The following is a 19,389-nucleotide window of genomic DNA, read 5'->3' as shown; positions in this document are numbered from 1 at the left end:
TGGAGAAACGATTAAATGTATTTCCATGAAATTACATGCACATTTCGAGATCTTTACAGCTTCAATGCAAAGTGCACCCAATTTCTCCCATTCCTGCCCTCCCCCACTCGGTTTGACCAATCAGCAGAGTGACCTGTTTGGAACATCATTTTGTGCGTTATTTGTCACGCGCTTTCAAAGCAAATGCATCATAACACAATGCGGTTAGAAAAGTGAGCCGTAATATTCCTAAAGAAAGCCAGTAATGAAAATCTACGGAAAAAAAGAGCCGTCTACCAGGCCGCCCCTCCTCCCACCATTATACGACTCCTGACCACCTTCCCCATCCCACGTAAAAATTAAAACAATTTGGATCTGCACTTTTTGAGCCGTTTTCATGGGCAAGTTTAACGTGCGAGCATCTTTTCCCAAACCTCCGAAATGAACACTCCGTAAGCATCAAATCAACCAAGAAAGTCGCCAATTTTGTGCATAAAGTAAACCTGGTTTTTATACGACCTATAGATCTGGCATGGTTAAGAGGACGAATCAAAGAAAAATAAATTGCATTTGGAGTCCTAAGCCATGCAGCAAAAAAAAAAGAAAAAAAAAGTGAACGCAGTGCAGGCTCACGAGAGAGAAAAAAAAAATTCCAAAAACTTGGCAAATCACTGTGGCATCAAATCTACAGCACCACGGAATATTCCTTGCATCTTTGGAAGCACAATATATACATATATACACACACGATTCACAAGGCCTATCTACATTGCTTTTCCGACAAAGATGCTCTTTCCTAACCACACTAATCGCTGCACGATATTACTTGCAAAATCGACATGAGTAAAGTGCTATAAAAACGACGAAGAAAAAAAAAAAAAACCATGCTGATATCAAATGCAAGCAAAAATATACAAAGGCCTACAAAACAAATAGCGTTAAACTCCAAAGGCCAGCAGTGCATATTTTAAGGACATTATAAATAGGGTTCTCAGCAAGTCATCACAAGTTCCTCACAATCAAAATGTCAATGCAATTCTCAGCCTCGGGTCAACGGCAAAACAAGTTGTTGCGGACACTCGGATTCTCAGTCTCTTTGTTAAAGAAATGGTTCACCTCCCTACCTCCCCCCTCCCCAAACCCGACAGAAGCTGCACGGTAAACAGTAGTACTGTGGATATCCAACATCTCACTATACAACAGACTAGCTGAGATTACCCACAAAACCCCTGCCTATCTTAATCTAACAATTAAATTACAATATGTGACAACAAAAAATGCTCGCGTTTCTGTTGAATTTGACGTTGTGCAGAGTCTGGCTCGAACAGGCGAATGAAGACGGTGCAATTTCAACAAAAGAAAACTTCTTCATTCGGGGTGGGGTCCGGGGCTGGTGTGGGTACCACCGGACAGTTTTGTGGGATAACGGTGTGGTTGGTAACCACACAACTATCGTTTTGATTTGGCGACGAATCGTGATGCTGGAGCGACGCTGCGGGTAGCGCAAGTGCCTTATGGCTGCCGTCGCGTTGAATCGGCACCTGTTGTCTTCCTTGCTCAACGGACAAGGGAGGATCTTGCGAGATGGGCAAGGAGTGGTGTGGAGGTTCTGTTGAACACACAATAACCGATTGTTTCTCATTTATAAAAAGCCACATGCATTCACAGAAGACATTTCAAAATTCCTTATTTGTTCGTATGCAGCACATGGCTGCGGAGTAGCGTCATTAGCTAAGGGCGCAGCTGTGCTGCTGGTGCAATGTCCGCTGCTGGTTAGGGCAGGAATTTGGAATTTGTCAAGGTGCCGGCGATAGCTCGCCAACTCTTCGCAAACGACACCGTGGGATCTTTACCGTCCACCAACGAATGTCGGCAGACGTGACCTCCCGTTTAATGTTCATCCGAGAGATGGCACACACATTGATGAATCAACCTGCCTGTGAAACACTGGTATAGCTGGGTCAGGATTCAAACCCAGGCTAGACCTCTAGGACTAGGCCATCCTTATAGCCCTTTAATAACTCGAAGATTGGAAAAAGGACCACAAGGAAGTCAACCTTATACCCTCAGGTACCTATAGGCCATGGGCTACTATAGCTGGCCGTACCCCCCCGCCGCCCCCCCCACCACCCCTTACAAACCTCCGACCCTATATTTTTCTGATGCCCTAGTGTGTCCTGAACATTAAATCAAATGTTAACATTGCATAAGTTGGGATGAACTTGTCATTTGGGGCCAATGTATGGGGGTACCCTCAAAACGTGACCAATTTCACTTCGCGTCGTGATCCGTTGGCACATTTTCATATTTTGGTGAATTATGGCGTCATTATAGCAGCTACACATACATATAAGGTACCAAATGAAAGCTGAGCTTGTGTCAGTTCGTTTCAAACCCTCATAAGTAAGTTTGAGACATATGTAATATGAGTTATTGGGGTACATATACACACACCCCTTGTAGATATCTGGTGCATCACAATGATATGTGTATTAATTTACTTTCCCTTTATTAATTATTAGGTAAGTTTTATTTCAGCACTTCATTCTTCATGTTGGAACAGTTTAGCTAGGTTTCACTTCCAGCTTAAGTTTTTGGACTTGGCGTCCAAGAATCGCAGGGACAGACAAGGTTATAAAGCTTCACTTGCAGAACTGAGAATGATTAACCATATTATTTAAGCATATTTGAACTAATATTCCACCATATTTCAGCCGATTCCAATTGTGATACAGATCATTGACATTTAAGATATATTTTCATTACACAAGTTCTTAAATGTGATCATTCTTCCTCATTATGAAATGTATTCCTTCATGCCAGATGTGCACCAATTGTGAATGTCGTATTGTTTTGTTTATTGCACATACAAGCCACAGTGTAATCTACTAAATACAACCAGATAATGTTGCACGATTCTGCTGATACGCGGAATCCAGCTGAAGAGGATAGCCCACCATCGAAGAGAAAACGCGATGGCAGTGGTAAAGCCTCTAACTCCAAACCAAGATGTGTAGTCCATGTTCCAGGATCAAACTGTAAGCCACTGCAGTTGTTCGTCAGCATGAAAGATGGTGATAAAAGACTGGACAAACTGAAAGAAGTCCGATCCCTTAGATTGAGCCAACCAGTTGATTCCATACACAGAATGCAACAGGTGTGTGACCTCATTCCTGATACATATACAGACTATGATGGATATCATCGTGAATGTTACCAGAGGTTCACCATGAATCTTAAACGCATGAAGGTTCCTGCAGACACGCCTGGAACATCCAGAAGAAGTCGGCGATCGTCAACTGAGAGTGCTAACGTTCTCTTCAAGGATGATTTTATTTTCTGTAACTCTGAAGGATGCAAGAAAATCAAAGTGAAAGGCAGCTGGTCAACCGAGGGAGCATCTAAATTTGAGTTTGATGGATGGAGAAGAGTTCTGGAATCAGCTGAGTGGAAAGCGGACGAAAAACTGTTGACTAGGATCAGGGGCCACGATTTGTTTGCATGTGAGGCACAGTACCACAAGAGCTGTCGAGCCAGTACATCACGGATCCAAAGCAATGGAGGAGTACTGATGACGAAAAGCGAGCACAACAAGAAAATCTTGAGTTAGCACATAGGACAGCATACTCGGACGTGTGTGAGAAGATTGACAAAGACATTATATGTGACAAAAAGATTGTCAAGCTGAGTGAGCTCAGTCAGGAGTACATGTCAAGTCCGGCACATACAGAATTCCCCAATCCAAGCTACCGCAGCGAAAAAACAACAACTTATTGATGAACTAGAGGAGTTTACCTGCACCACATATGGTCACGCTGGAGTGCGCAAGGTCAATGAGCTACGACATATCCGCATACAGGAGCTGTGTGCCAAGGGTAATCAACTCAATTCTTCAAAGAATGTTGATCTGGGAACACTGCCCCCATGTAGAAGAAATCTCGAGCAGCACATAAGGCGGGTGAACTATCAGGTTGGAATCTGGAAGAGGGCTCACATTGCTCAACGATATTCCTGACGTAAGAGTTGGCCATGGATGGGAGTTGAAGGATGGCAAGCTGGAACCACTGTGGTACACAGGCGATGTTCTGCCACAGCAGCTCATCTATATCATGGACGAACCACTGGATTCTGACGACGTGGACTCAGATGACTCGGATGCAGAACTCCAGCTGCCAGACATCCCAGGTCCGTTTGGCGGAGAAAGCACGGACAGTGACCAAGAATGGCAATGTTCACCAATGAATGTGCCCGTTTATTGTTTTGATTGTTGGGTGATAATTTGATCATATTGGTAATGAGATTACATTCGACCAGCTTAACCCTTTATATGCCCGTTGTACAATTTGGCATACACTTTTTTCTAAACCTTTTTTTTTCAAGTTGAGAATGTAAATTCATATATCATTTTCGGATTTTTTAAATAGCAACCACTGATGTTTTTGATGAAATGATGGTACCAAAGAGACGATTATAAGAATGTAAGGACTCTTTTAAAATGTTGTATTTGAACATCAAATTTAGTTATGTCTATGATCATGGTACATGAGAGATTCTTATAGCATAGAATTGGTACAGGAATTATTGATGTATTGAATCATAGGAACGTATTGTCCTTGCTTTGCCATGTTTGCGCTATTAACGAGTGCCAAGTTTTAAATTGTCATAACTTTGTCAGTTTACGTCCTAGAATGATAGTTGTGGTATTGAATGGTAGCGCTTGGGTCACAGTGTAGTTTACAATATGATTTGAACAAATAAAGTCTCACAGATATACCTCAAACAAACTTAATATAGAAATTTGATTATTTTTGTGATGTGTCGGATATCTATAAGGGGTGTGTGGATATGTACCCCAATAACTCATTACATATGTCTGAAACTTACTTATGAGGGTTTAAAACGAACTGACACAAGCTCAGCTTTCATTTGGTACCTTATATGTATGAGTAGCTGCTATAATGACCCCATAATTCACCAAAATATGAAAGTGTACCAACGGATCACGACGCGAAGTGAAATTGGTCACGTTTTGAGGGTACCCCCATACATTGGCCCCAAATGACAAGTTCATCCCAACTTATGCAATGTTAACATTTGATTTTATGTTCAGGACACTCCAGGGCATCAGAAAAATATAGGGTCGGAGGTTTGTGTGGGGGGGGGGGGGGGGGGGGGGGGAGGTGCACGGCCAGCTCTATAGTAGCCCATGGCCTACTATAACTTCATGTATGGACTAGGTAAACTGAGCGGACATGGGGTCTTATCTACATGTTGTGGAGGAATTTATGAATAGTGCGAGTATAGAACCACCTTTAGAGGCCATTTTATCCCCGCAGAACAGGGGTTGGCCTTTTTCGGCCACCGTGGTCCCCTTTTTTGAAGCAATGTTTTATGGCCGGATGCTCTTCCTGCCGCCAACCTTGTTAGTCGCCTCTTGCGACACACAGGGAATTACCAGTGAACTGGTACTCAATTTGCCGACCTCGGAAGGATGACAGGCTGAGTCAACCTCCCTGGCGTTAATTCAGCAATCGACCGGGATTCAAACCCAGGATCCTAGGATCCCAAGCTGGCACCCTAACCGCTAAGCCAACACCAGGCTATGAATAGTATGAGTATGTAAACAATATTTTCATATGCTGAACAATATTATCTTGTCATGACAAAGAGCAGGCTTGTAATAATTGTGATATCAGATCTGAGCTTGAGCACAAAGAATAACATGAGGTCCTCTTATAGATAAAACCTTTCAAAATCAATGAAGATAACCAAGTTCCCAATGAGTCGGATCATTGCTCAATGCTGTCGGTAAAGTGAGCTAATGTGGATCAAATTGAGTGGGCATAGATCCGCGACACAATTGGGACCATGTCAAAGTTCCGTTGTCAAACCTACGTTTACCATAGACATGGAAAAATATCAACGTAAAGCAATGGAAATGGTCTGACAGACAGGTGCTGGGCTCATTTGTGCCGTCAGTCATGGCCTCATTTTCACCAATATTTAGTTTGCAGAGCAAGCGATGAGGGTATTTATTACTTCCATCACCAGAAGTGGACGAAGGTTATATTTTCACCCATGTCTGACTATTAGCAGGTTATCTCAAAAAGTTATACATGGATTCAGATGAAACTTGGTGGATAGGTTGGGCATGTGACAAGGAAAAATTGATTCGATTTTGGTGAAGATCAGAATCCGGATACAATAAGTTTTTTAAATTTATAAGTGATTCTTCACCATTGAGCAATGCAGCCAAAAGCTATATTGTATCGGGTTACTACGCCCACACAATGCCCAGTCCATAAAATATATAACATTGTATTTCAAAAGGTTGTGGATGGATAAGGACAAAACTTGGTGGATGAGTTTGATCGGTGACGAGAACAAGCCAATTCGATTTTGGTTCAGGTCTGGATCTATATCCGGCAATTCGTGGGATACAAAACACAAGCTGTTCAGCCTGGCGGAGGTACACGCTCTACCGAGTGCGCTGTAGTTGTGTACGCTTCGCAAGTCCACAGTTATACCTGCAAGCAGGCAAAGTGCAAGGCAAGGCAATGCTTCTGAAACAAATTGACACGTTTCTTAAATGTTTATGTTAATTAATAAATGAATATGCAGTGTGTAAATAAATGTGTACATCGGCATGAAAGCAGTTGGGTGCAGAACATCAAAGAAAATCAGTTAGGCGTGCAAGGAATCGGGTGACTTTCATTATTGGACACTTTCCAAGATGTCAATGATGCACGCACGCACGCATGCACACCCTCCCCCCCCCCCCCCCCACCCCCTCTTTTCACCATTAGATGCACAAGCCTAGGTCCCGGAACCAAATATAATATATCGTGTGGTCCCGGAACCAAACAAACAATATATATATAAAACGGCACTCACAGTCCACACAATGCCCCCTCCCACCACCTGACCCCTCTACCCCACCCCCGCCTTCTCACACACATGATTAATAGTAAATATCATCATTTTAAACTTACCCTGTGCACCAACAAGCCCCAGATATCACGTTCCCATTGATGTTAAGAAGCACGAAAGTTTGATTAGAGCACACACATCGTCATCTATGAACTTTCACTCTTTGACGGGGCCCATATCATCGAGAGTTTTTGTAATACGGACAACAAAATATCAGCTTTTTGGACAAGTTGATCAGGAAGTTCTCCAATTGTTTTGTTGTGCAGACGCATACCGCGACTTTCATTATTTCAAACCTGCTCTCTCGCAGGTACACTTACAAGTACTTTTGGTTTGAAAGTTGTTGTTTTTTAGTCATTTCATTATACAATCCTTATCTGGGAGGCATGGGATATGTCTAAGCCACCCCGATTTACTTCGTTGCTCGGGGTTTCTGCGCATGCACGCCGAGCAATCTGGGGCAGTTATGTCATTTTGAACATCGCGTATTCCTTCTGTAATGTTTGCTCAATGATGTAATGTAATGTTATGTTCGCTTTGTAATGTAATGTTCGCTTTGATAAAGGCTTCATCCTTCATCCGCACCTTGATGGAGTCACCCCACACCTTGATGGAGTCACCCCACACCTTGATTGAGTCACCCCACACCTTGATGGAGTCACCCCACACCTTGATGGAGTCACACCACACCTTGATGGAGTCACCCCGCACCTTGATGGAGTCACCCCGCACCTTGATGGAGTCACTCCACTCTGTCAGCATCAGTCACTCCACATTGAACCAATGTTTGGCGCCATGGAAACCAACGGCGTCAATATCATTGGAATCTCCCACGATGAAGCTGAGCCTCTGGGCCTGTCTTCTTCACATTGCAGGCAGGTCGGTGGTCTCCGTATTCACCTCATCCTTTCCGGTCTTGCACCCTCTTGCCCTTTCCATGCTCTGTCCGCATCCTTAGGTTTCTGCAGGACGCACATGATCTGCCAGTAACCTAAGCCTTCTCGTGAAACTCCTGAATACCAGATTCACTGCTCACCTCCACTCTTTCGTTTCTCTTTTATCCCACCTGTGAAACCAACTTTATCAGTCTCTTCAATCTCATTCCTCCCTCAAGGGATTAAAGACAGCTTGTTCAACTCCATTTTAGATCATCCCCCATCCACAACCATCATCTTTTCTAACACCAATAATCTTCCCCAAGCCCACCTCTTTCAAAGTTCCAGTTTTTCCTTCCTGAGCCTTTGCGGCTGTACCCATGTACCCATCTTGTTTTCCTTCTGTGTCCTCCACTAGCCGTCATTTCTTGTTTCTCCATTTCTCCCTCTATTTTGTCCCTCAGCCACACTGTTGGTACTTACCCCACACCCCCACACACTCTTTTTCTACTGTTTGTTTTGTTCTGTTACATTCCGATCCAATAAATGTTCCAGCTCCTCCACATAGCATACAAAACTAGAATGAGGCATCAACGATTGTGGACCCTCACCAAGACTTGTTTTTGTGGTTTTGTAGACATATTTGCATTCTAATTGTACCGTACATACTTTATAGATGTACTCAGTCCAATTGTACATACGTCGTCGAGCTACTCGGTTGAAAAAAGAATGTGTACTACAAGCTACCACTAGGTGGCGGTTGTGGTCTAAATCAGCACATTCTGTGCGGACAGACGGACGGACACAAACGCATTGCACTCTCCTTTGGCGGGGGTAATAAAGGTTCTGCATTAATCAATGCCTCACACTTGGGATGAAAGAAGTCAGGGAACTAACCCAGAATCATTTCACATCTTTACCTTGTGCTGTGTAGGGTGGTAACGTCTTGGTGCTGTAGCCCTCATCGTGGTGTACAGGTTGAGAATAAGTTCCTTGCTTGCACTCAGCATAAGAAGGCAATGTGGCTGCAGAGAGAAAGAGATAGAAAACACTTGGTAAAGTATTCGTTGGTAGACATCAAAGATCTGATGGTATCTTTCAGAAAGAGCATGCGAGCTATTGCCGGCACCATGAACAAATTATAGTTCCTGCTACAACAGAGGGGCGGTGCATCAGTGGCAAAGTCACACTCCCAGGAACTAAATATTTATGCAAACTCTGAAGAAGAAGGAAAGGCATATTAATTTGTAATTACAGCACAGAATTCATTACAAAATATACTGTGGGTTCATAAACTTAACAACTTTGAGTGAGACAACCAGCTTGACAATACTGAAGGACATGACACACCCAGCACTACTTACGCAATCTCAGCAAAATTCATTTTGAAGCTCAGCTACACGACTTTTGAAACATCACACTAATTTAAACAAACAGTGCTTGCCTTGTGAGGGGCGAGAAGACGGGCCAACAGGCTGCTCCTTTCGATTCCGACTTTTATCCTTTCCTACACGTTCCTTTTCCTTGCTTTTTGTTGAAAGCTGCAGCAGCTTGTTACTCATTTGTTGCGATGCTATCGAAGGCAGCAAAGGCTGGTTGGTGGTGCTAATCAAATTTGTGGGAATGCGTGGTGGCAAATAGTGTCCAGACGCGCGCACTTCACTTTTTCTGCTCCCAACATCACTTGTGAAGTCAGCACTGCTCTTGGATCCGGAGATATCCGATACACTGCTGGTCGAACGTGGTATGGTAGAAGTCTGTCAAATCAGGAACAAAAATACAAACGTGGTATAGTCCGAGTATTTAAACAAATCAGTGTCCAAGATTTATATTTCAGTCTCACTAGCCGTTCGTTATTGTTGACAATGCCCAATTAACCATACATCTTCTTAACCACAACCCCAAATCATACTTTGCTAGACCAAGTTTTACTCATATATTTTACATGAGCTTTAAATCAAGTTGAATGAAACTAACTTTAGGCCTTGCAAAAATTATATTAGGAAAACAATAAATACATAAAAAAATATACTTTTTAACCATTAACGTTTTTTGAAAGGCCTTAAAAAGTTGACCTACTTTAGGCCCAGGCACAGCCACAATGTCAGAAGATGAGGAAGTTGGTGGGTCGACCCTTTGCGGAAACATGGATTCATAACGCTGTCGCTCTTTTGCAAGCTTAATGTTGCTTTCACGAAGGCGCTCCAGGTCCTTCTGGTAAGCCTCGAGATCTTGGCGTAGCTTCTCGCGCTCCAAAACAAGTTGCTCATGATTTCGACGAAATGCCTCCTCATTTTTGCGTAGCTGCTCCAACTTTAGTTGAAATTCTTCATCTTTCTCTGTCTGAATGTGGCACAATACAACAAAAAAAAAAAAAATGCAACCTATTTAAATTAAGCAAGTGCATGTCTATGTGCCAGCCCGTCTATACTCTCAACACTATGGCTGCACCAACCGATGTACGTCTCCAAACCCACGACCCAGCCAGTCCAATATTGCTTTCAACAGAGCGCGTTTCATTTTCTCATTTCTTGCAGACAATGAAATCCTTTATCAACAACGTGTTTCCAGCAACACGACTCAATGCCAAGCCTTCTTAATGACACGTTCTAATTCAGTACACCAGCATGACCCAATCTTGTGTACCTGCTCTTTCAGGAAGGCCTCACGGTGCTGCTGTAGCTCAGCTTCCTGCCGCTGTACGATACTCAAATCCTCCCGCTGCCTTAACAGGTTGCGTGTTTTTTCATGCTCCAGAAAAGAATCGGTCGGCCGAACCGCACGGCTCGATTGCTCCCGCTCCTGCTGCTGCTGCTGTTGGAGCTCCAAACAAGACTCCTGACGTTCAACGGCCACCTTGTATTGCAAGGGGAAAAACAACAACAACAACAAAAAAATGATGAAAACTATCTTATTAACACAAAAGGTCAGAAATTTGAATTAAATGGTATGATAACGCCAAAAAAGAACTGAATCAATGCTGAGTGATTGATCAGCATTGCTATTGGCACCACCAACCAAGAAGATTGTCAATGGATGAAATCTACGCTGATTAAGTTATACAAACCTCTGTGGGAAGCAAAGAAAAGCTGACATTTTGGGTGTTAACCCTTCGTTGGAGCAAAAGAGGGAGATGGGGCAAGGACTAATATAAGATGGGAGTGAATCAGAGGGGCATGCATCTGAACAGACTCAAGGGCCACCGAGCATGCGAGTGCGAAAATGACTGACTGTTTGACGAGGAGGGTCAGGGTTCAGGGGTTAAAAGTCAGAGACTGGGACTGTGAGAAAAGTTAAAATAACAGGGAAACAAACAAGAAGCAAAAGACGGACGTCAGATAAATAAACGAAAGTCGGACGTTCAGAGAAGGGAGAGGGATTAGCGTAGAATGTTTGGATGTAGGAGGAGTTGAGAGGTTTGAGGATAAGTAAGGTAGGAACCATGTGTCCACTACAGGCCACAAGAGGACACTGGCTTCTTTGTTATTGGATGAACCCCAGCCAACCCTGCCCCTTCCCTGAGCCCACATCCCTTATCGAAACATGGACATGAGCCTTGTCAGTAGACAAGGTTTTCATTGTTGTTGATGCTTGCAGATATGTGTCGCATGAACACGATGCATCTTCCCAATTACATTTGTTTCTTCTTGGCGTCAGGAAGGGCATCCGGCCATAAAACCATTGCCTCAAACAGGGAACCATGAGCTCATGAGGCCCGCAAGGCTAACCCCCGCTATAGCGGGGAAAATGGCCTCAAAACGATCATTCATTCATTTTTTCTGACAGAAGAAGTATCTGATTGCAAAATAATAAGCAAGAATGATTCGCTTTCGCAAAAATTTAAACAAGCAACCATGTTATGACATCTGCCACTGGAGGTGGGCTAAAATTATGTTTTCACCCCTGTTTGTTTGTCCGTCTGCCTGTTTGTGAAAAGGATATCTCAAAAAGCTCTTAGGATATCTCCAAACGTTGTGGATGGGTTATGACAAAACTTGGTGGATGAGTTGGTTGAGTGACAATAACAAGCCAATTGGATCTTGGTTCAGGTCTATCGTCCAGCCTATCAGTGGGATCCAAAAGGTAAACTTTTCAGCCTGGCAGAGATATGTGCTCTTCCAAATACTGTTCTAGTATGGACATTTAAGTAAACCAATCACTGGTACCTTGAGGGGTTCCCAATTCAAGATACATGTACATTCACTTCAATCTATTTAAACCAACTCAACTCGACCATCAAACCAAAACTCACCTTCAAACAATCCAAATGCCCTTTCAGGTTGTAGGTGTGCTGGATCATCTACAAGAAAAACGAAAAAGCCAAAAGGGATCAGGTACAAGAACAGAAAAGATAACGCCGTCTCCAATTTTCAATTGGAAATAAGGCAGGATTGAGTAATATCATAATACGGGGCAAAAGGGGAGGTCAAACCTGATGCAATCACAGTTTATGGCATTATGGAACAGAAAGGAAATAATTTAAAATAAAAAGTAATAAACACAGTTCATGTGGAGAAAAACAAAATTTAGACAAAAAGGCATCTTAGGGGAGACAAACGTCTTATTTTGAACAAGAATCTGGTCAGTCAGTTAAACAGCCCAATCAACCTGTACTTCAACCTCAAACAAATTGAAAAAACAATTAATATTTGTGCAACATGCAAACAGAGTTTGAGGCAAATAATATATCAAAAGTCAAGAAAAGTCCTAGTAGCAGAACATTATATGAAAGTAAAAATTATATGTCTGTGTTTTTGTGTGTATGTGTGTGTGTGTGTGTATGTATATATGTGTGTATGTGTGTGTGTATGACAACGAGGTATATATATATATTGTTGCGGATATGGGATTTGGCCTCCATCCATATCCGCTTGTAAATATTCCCCTATTTCCCCAATACTCCCCAACTATCCCCAATCCCCCATTCCCTAGTCCCATTGTCTGTAAACAACACTCTGTAGAACCGACCTTCCCCTTTTTCCCCCATTAAATGTCGTGCCCAGGTTCACCGCATCTCACGTAGACAACTATAGGACATCTTGCTAGTTATTCTTAGTCTATGTCAGTTAAGGACTCGTTTCCATTAATTCTGACTCTTCGTTGCACCAGAATGTGATTGTATGGCACCAGTAGTGAGTTTAGGACCTCCCAATACCTCCCCACAACCTCATCTCCGCATCCTCCCATCATCTCATGGAACTACAACCACAGCGGGGGCGGCGCGGCGGCGGTGCGGGGAGTGGGCGTCCTCACTCCGGCTTGGTTGGCCGCCATTGCCCATGTGCTCCGACGGGGTTACCACGAAGGGGCTGACTGTCAGCTCCTCGTCAAGGGCGGAGCCCGGTAACCCCCCCCCCCCGCACCCAATAAGAAGCGGCGGACCGATTCCATCTGGGGCGGAGCTAACGAGCCGAGGGCGTGTCACTCCCCGCTGGATATACGCAGCCACTTACCGGAGGTGACGTCAGATGCGCCCCCAGCTTGGAGAGAGAAGTCGCCACCTCCGAGCGCTGAGAGACCTCCCTGCATCTTTTGGACCGCGCTTTATCCTGTCCCTGAGCCAAGGTGCACCTTGTGCTATCCATCGACTACCTGCCCTTCCTTGCCATCAATCCCTGTGTGAGTCAGTCTTGTCCCGTTTATCTGTGGTCTGTCGGGGCTAATATAAGACCGTGTTTCAGTGCCCACCTTCCTATGCTGTACCTCTTGTCCTTGTAATCTAAACGTTCTGCATACCAAATATTATAACCTCCTCCGGAGGTCTTGAGAACTGTACCCCTGGTGTCGTGTCATTTAACCCAGCCGTTGTGTCCTTTCCTTCATTGATTTAGCATAGCGCGACTTAGTCAACGTTCGAGTGGAATCGGGTAAACTGTGCAGACGCGGTCATACCAAACCGCTCGGTAAACTAACATCCAAAACCGCGTCTGTAACATTTGGTGTCAGGAAGTGGGATTCGATCCGGAGCGCGTTTCACGCGCTCAAAATTATAACGGCGAAATTTGATTGTGTTTTACAAAAAAAAATAAAAAACCCGAATTTTGAAAGTCGCGCTATGGCAGACCAAGACGGCTGGGTTCCGGTAGAGGAGAGTGAGGCAGGGTCGATCCAGGACCAAAATGAGGGACATGAGGAGAGCGAAGCAGTGAGGGTGGCAGGGTCGCAAAATAGCGTCGTCGCGCACGAGGTTACGGGCGCGCAAAATGGCACCTCGCACATGGCCACGGCGTCCACGCCCGCGACCGTAGTAGCGCCGCTGGTAGATTTGAACCTTTTTTTTCTACAAATGAAGGCCCTTATGGACAAGAATAGCGAAGAAATGGAAAGCAGAATGATGGGGGTAATGGGGAACCGGATGGATGCTCAGAGTGAGCGATTGGAGGGCCAAATGGGGGTAATGGGAAACCAAATGGGGGTAATGGGGAACCGGATGGTAGCTCAGGGTGAGCGATTGGAGGGCCAAATGGGGATAATGAGGGACGAAGCGAGGGGTACCGGTGAGGGGTTAGACAACGGGATAAAAGAGGTGAAAAATGGGTTAATGGGGGTAGAAAACAGAATGGCCGCTCAAGAGAATCAAATGGAAGGGATGCAAAAGGGGTTAGAGGGGTTAGAAAACAGGATGGAAGGCAAATTGAGGGACATGAGGGACCAAGCGGAAAGGGAAGTTAAACAAATGGGGCAGCAGATAGAGGGGGTCAGAATGGGGGTAGAAACCAAACTGGATGCTCACAGGGAGGAAATGGAGCAGATGAGGGTGGCATCTGGGCAGGAGATGCAAGTGATGGGAGAAGAGATCAGAAGAGGAGTGAGTGAGGAGGTCGGAGGAGTGCGCGAGGAGGTGAGGCACTGTAAGGAGCACATGGAGAAGGAGGTGAGAAAGGGGACTGTAAAGTTACAAGGGGGCATAGAGGACCTGACGCAGGAGGTGGAACAGCTGACGGTGGGACAGACGGAGTTAGTGGAGCAGGTACAAAGGAACACTGCGGTAATAGGAGGGTTAAAAGCGACACAAAATGACCTAAAAAATGACTTGGTAGCGACGAAGAGGGAATGTCAGATGGTACGTGAGGGATTGACAACGAGGTTGGACGAGGTGATAGAGGTAATGGAGACGAAGGACCGGCAGGTGAGGACGCACATGGAAACGGTCAAGGTAGCCTTGGAGGACGAGCTTGAGGAGACGTACCGGGGAATAAAAGAGGTGAAGCAGAAATTAGAAGAAGTGGAAGAAGGGGTGAGCGAAATTAAGAAGCGACGGAGAGGGGATAAGAAAGAGATAAAAGAGGAGATAAAAGAATTGGTCCAAAGTCTGTGTTTGGATCGTGATGATGTGCTCATTAACCGGATGAGGGATTCGCAGGTGATGGAGGAGAAGCGAAGAGGAAGAGGACCCGGTGTAAGTGGTGACCAATATGGTCGTGCGTATGATGCGCCAGGTGATTTAAGAAGCTCGGGGGTCGAGATGGACCCGGGTGTTCGTGAGAGGCCGCTGGTGAAGTGTGCGACAGGTCTGGTGTGTGAAAAAAGAGGTGTGCGAGAATGTCCGACCATGGGGTGTGTGAGGAAAAAGTGCACGCCAAGGAGTGAGTGTGCCGTCAGGAGCGAGTTGGTCGAAGCACGTGTGCGAGGGAGCACAGGGAAGCGCGGTGTGGTGAGTGTTACGGAGGAAGTAACGAAAAAGTGTGCGCAAGAGGATGCGCGAGAAAGGTGTGTAACGGACGGGTGCATGGGGAAAGCGCATGCTGTCAAGAGTAAGGGAGAATGCATGCCTGTGGTGAGTGTTACAGAGGGTGTAAAGGGACAGTGTGCGCAAGGGTGTGCGCGAGAAAGGTGTGTAACGGACAGGTGCATGAGGAAAGAGTGCGCTGTCGAGAGTAAGGGTGAGTGCGCTGTCAGGAATGGAGGTGAGAGTAGTGAGAGTGACAAGGAGCGTGAGTTGGTTGTGACAGGTGAGCGAGGATGTACACCTGGAATGGAAGGATGCACACCTGGAATGGTAGAGCGTGAGTGGGAATGCACGCTGGAATTGGTAGTGAGGCACGTGGTTGGGTGTGCGAGTGAGGGCACACCTGTGATTGTCACAGAGGAGGTGACCGAGGAGGGGGCGCGAAGAGGTGTGTTGGTGAGGTGTGCGAGCGACGAATGTGTGCCAAGGTGCTCGGTGGTCAGGTGTGTGACCAAGGCTGTGAGTGGAATGTGTGTACCGAGGTGTGTAAGGGAAGGTACGAGGAGCAAGGAACGGGCTGCGGGGTGTAAGCATGCAGGTGAGGCATCGAAGGTAACCGGGTTAGAGGTTAGAGCGACTTTTAGCCGAAGCGGGCCCTCGGTGCGTGCCGGGCTTCGCGTGCCGCGAGAACCAGCGGGGATCCGAGCCACGGCGGGTTCGAAAGGACCGCCGTGCGCGATCCACGCTGGGCCTCGCGTGGAACGGCCGCGTCCGGGCTCCACTAGGCGGAGCGGGCAGCCCGATAGGAAGGGTCGTCATGGCGACCACTTTTTGTTGAGGCATTCCGGCAGGTCGAGATCGGGACATTGGATGGCTCCACGCCGGGGTGGTGCGTGGGATCTCGGCCCGGGTAAGCCCCCGTCCCTGCACCGAGTGCCGGACGCGTCCAGCCGCTGGCACAACACAACCCGCATTCATGGCTTGGCTTTACGAAGCCGGGCTTTGGAAGTGAATTGGCGCACCGAGAGGCATTAGTGAGTAGACTGTGTGAAGAGGTTAGTGTTTTGGACCCAAAATTAGAGAAAAACAAAATTTGATGATTGGCAAAGGATTGGCAGTAATGATTGGCAGATGATGGGCAGTGATTGGCAAATTTTTGATTTGTTGAAATTTGATGTGCAAAATTGGTAGTGAGCGATGGGCCCGGTGGGTAAGGGTGGCCACCCATCCCTGCCACCCTTCCCAAGTGGGGCAAATGAGCACTAGATTTATGGGGTGTATGGCAGTGAAAACTAGCCCGGGTGGGTTAGGTTATATTGATAGGGCCCTAGAAGATGACATTAGGTAACGTTAAGATTAGTTAGTGACTGATACCTGTAGTGGGGACGCAGGTAGTTTAGTGTGGATGATAATGACGAGGGAGCGCAATAGTTTAAAGGGACGACTGGGAAGCGCAAGTTTCAGAGGGGAGTAGTTAGATGAGATGATGCTGTGTGAGAACTGGACAGGTGTGTGGAGCAGTGTATGAGTAGTGAGTGTTGTGGATCAGCGCGAATGCGCTTGGGGAGAGAAGGGTGCAGGTGGCACCAGGTGTGAGAGCACAGGTGTGCAAGTACAGGTGTGTGGAATACGTGGAGTGAGAATGGTGGAAATTGTGGAGTGGAGTGGATGGTGCGAAGGTGTGAATGGGGGAAGAGTGGACCCCCATCACGGATACCCGGGGCGGGTAGTGTAAGTGTTAGGTAGAGGGTATAGGTAAATTGTGGTTGGATATTGGCATTTGTGGTGCGGGTGACAGAATGGTATTGTGGATGGGTGCATTAGTGTTGTGGAAATGGCTGGGCGTGTAGCCTGTTAGTGTGTGTAGTTGGTTGGGCACTCCACCACTGTGAGGATGTCGGCCAGGTGAGGCCGCAGGTGGGCTCTGGGAGCCGGTAGTAGTTGTTGTGGATGGGGCCCGAGGATCCGGAGGACGGACCCGGGTAGCCCAGTGCCAGAGAAGGCACCGAGTGGGGAGAGCGCCAGAGGGCCCTCCCCAGGTAGATGGGTTAGGGTGAGGAGCAGGTAAGCTCGGAGGCAACTGCAGTGGTGGAGGTGTGCAGGTGGGTAGACCGGCTAGGAGAGCTACACGTCGCAGCCCAGAAATTGTGCGAGGGCACCGAGAGATGAATCGGGGGAGTGAGACCCCAAATTGAAAAGCACCACAGTTTGGTCAATGGGAATTGGTTTTTAGAACCCATAGTGTAAGAGGGCCAATGGTTTGGCAGGAGAAAGACCCCGGGTAATGTAAAGTTGTTAAAGTCATTTAGGAAATAGTTAGGATTGATGAACCTGTCGCACCATACGCAGCCACTTACCTGTGGTGATGATGATGACTCCACACCTGTGTTCCCTTGTTTTGTGTTGCAGGAAGTAAGGATTGCTGTGTGGATTTGTGAGACGCATCACGACGTGGATGAGACATTGGGGTGATTCCATCTCTCCCTCCTTAGGAGGGACTGATGATGAATTGGTGATGGCAAATTATGATGTTGAGTTGGAGATGGCAAATTTTGATGAGAGTTGAAAATGGCAAATTTGATTGGTTAGGAGGGAGAGAAGACGAATTTGGTTTATGGGAGGAACGGGGAAGACAGTAGAGACGTTTGTTGATTTGTAAAGTAGATGTTTATGGGTAGTGTTGTGTTTTGTGGATACAGTAAGGGGTAAGGGAGGGGCAATGTAGGTTACCTGGTGGGGGGGGGGGGGGGGGGGGGCGTACGGTAGGAACGTACCTGTCTCACCTGGTTCCCATGTGCCCCCAGTGTGCATTACCTTATGTTGCGTGCACTTTTGCGCCCTTACCACCTTACTCACTTGTCTTCTTCTTTTGTCTCCCACCTCCGAGGATCTGGCTTTGGGGCAGAGAGAGAGGAGAGAGAGGTGCTGGCTCCGCAGTTGTGGGCCTGCACTTTCGCTGCTTGCTGCCGGGATCGATACACCATATGGACCGCAATGTTTGTGGCCACCCACAATGGACCGCAGTTCTTTTGCGGCCAAGCACCACCCGTGGATGGACCTATGGGTCAACGTGGCACCTATGCCATACAGGTGAACCACTAATAGTTGGCCCCTGACGGCCACAATTTAGAAATGGACGCGGTTGGTGCCTTTCTTTATTTTTAAAGAAGCCAGAAGGCCAAGTGCACCACATGAAGGCAAGACCAGCGGCAGAACATCGGCCGGCTGCGACACCACCGGTGACTATAAACACTTTATTGGTGCACCGGATGGTGCTGACTGTGTGATGGGGTGGTGCTTTTGGTGCTTGGAAGGGGTGCTCTGCGCATTATTAAAGGCCGTAAGGCCACAGAGCACTCGTGGGTTGTTGTATCGATGCTGGCATGCGTGCTCTCTCTATGCATAACATCTGCATGTGTTCCTCCAAAAACAGGTCCTGGATCGTAGTGTAAATATCAGCGTAGTCTTGTGTAAATAATGCTCCCTACCGGCTGTATGTTTAGTTTGAGAATTCTTTCCGCGATTCGGTTATCCTGTGGGTGTGTTTCTGTGAGGAGAAGGGTGCAACGTCGCAGGGGGACATATTTACTCATTTGTGAACATCTGTAAAACTGTCGCACTCAGGGTAGAGTTAATAGTAGAGGGAACTACATCTGAGTGCCACACTAAAGTAGGTAAAGATTTATCGGGTCGGGACGCCCCGAGGTAGAGAAGGGTGCAATGTTGCGGATATGGGATTTGGCCTCCATCCATATCCGCTTGTAAATATTCCCCTATTTCCCCAATACTCCCCAACTATCCCCAATCCCCCATTCCCTAGTCCCATTGTCTGTAAACAACACTCTGTAGAACCGACCTTCCCCTTTTTCCCCCATTAAATGTCGTGCCCAGGTTCACCGCATCTCACGTAGACAACTATAGGACATCTTGTTTGTT

At 46.4% G+C, this 19,389-nt stretch overlaps 1 protein-coding gene across 1 annotated transcript in view; it reads right to left on the bottom strand.

Moving 5' to 3' along the window:
* The window catches only part of LOC137429374 (rho guanine nucleotide exchange factor 28), a 252,669-nt gene continuing 233,280 nt past the window's right edge, over window positions 1-19,389 (bottom strand). The window contains exons 32-37 of the mRNA XM_078779849.1: window positions 12,037-12,084; window positions 10,431-10,640; window positions 9,864-10,127; window positions 9,229-9,541; window positions 8,705-8,809; window positions 1-1,588 (exon numbers count right to left, since the gene is read on the bottom strand). Coding sequence (XP_078635975.1) covers window positions 1,329-1,588; window positions 8,705-8,809; window positions 9,229-9,541; window positions 9,864-10,127; window positions 10,431-10,640; window positions 12,037-12,084 — 1,200 coding nt within the window. The 3' untranslated portion in view covers window positions 1-1,328. The remainder of the gene's footprint in view (window positions 1,589-8,704; window positions 8,810-9,228; window positions 9,542-9,863; window positions 10,128-10,430; window positions 10,641-12,036; window positions 12,085-19,389) is intronic.

This window comes from Myxine glutinosa, chromosome 6 (genome assembly GCF_964187855.1).
Source record: "Myxine glutinosa chromosome 6, kmMyxGlut1.1, whole genome shotgun sequence".
Taxonomy (NCBI): domain Eukaryota; kingdom Metazoa; phylum Chordata; class Myxini; order Myxiniformes; family Myxinidae; genus Myxine; species Myxine glutinosa.
Note: the sequence above shows the minus strand (reverse complement) of the source record. Positions and strands in the feature narration are given on the sequence as shown.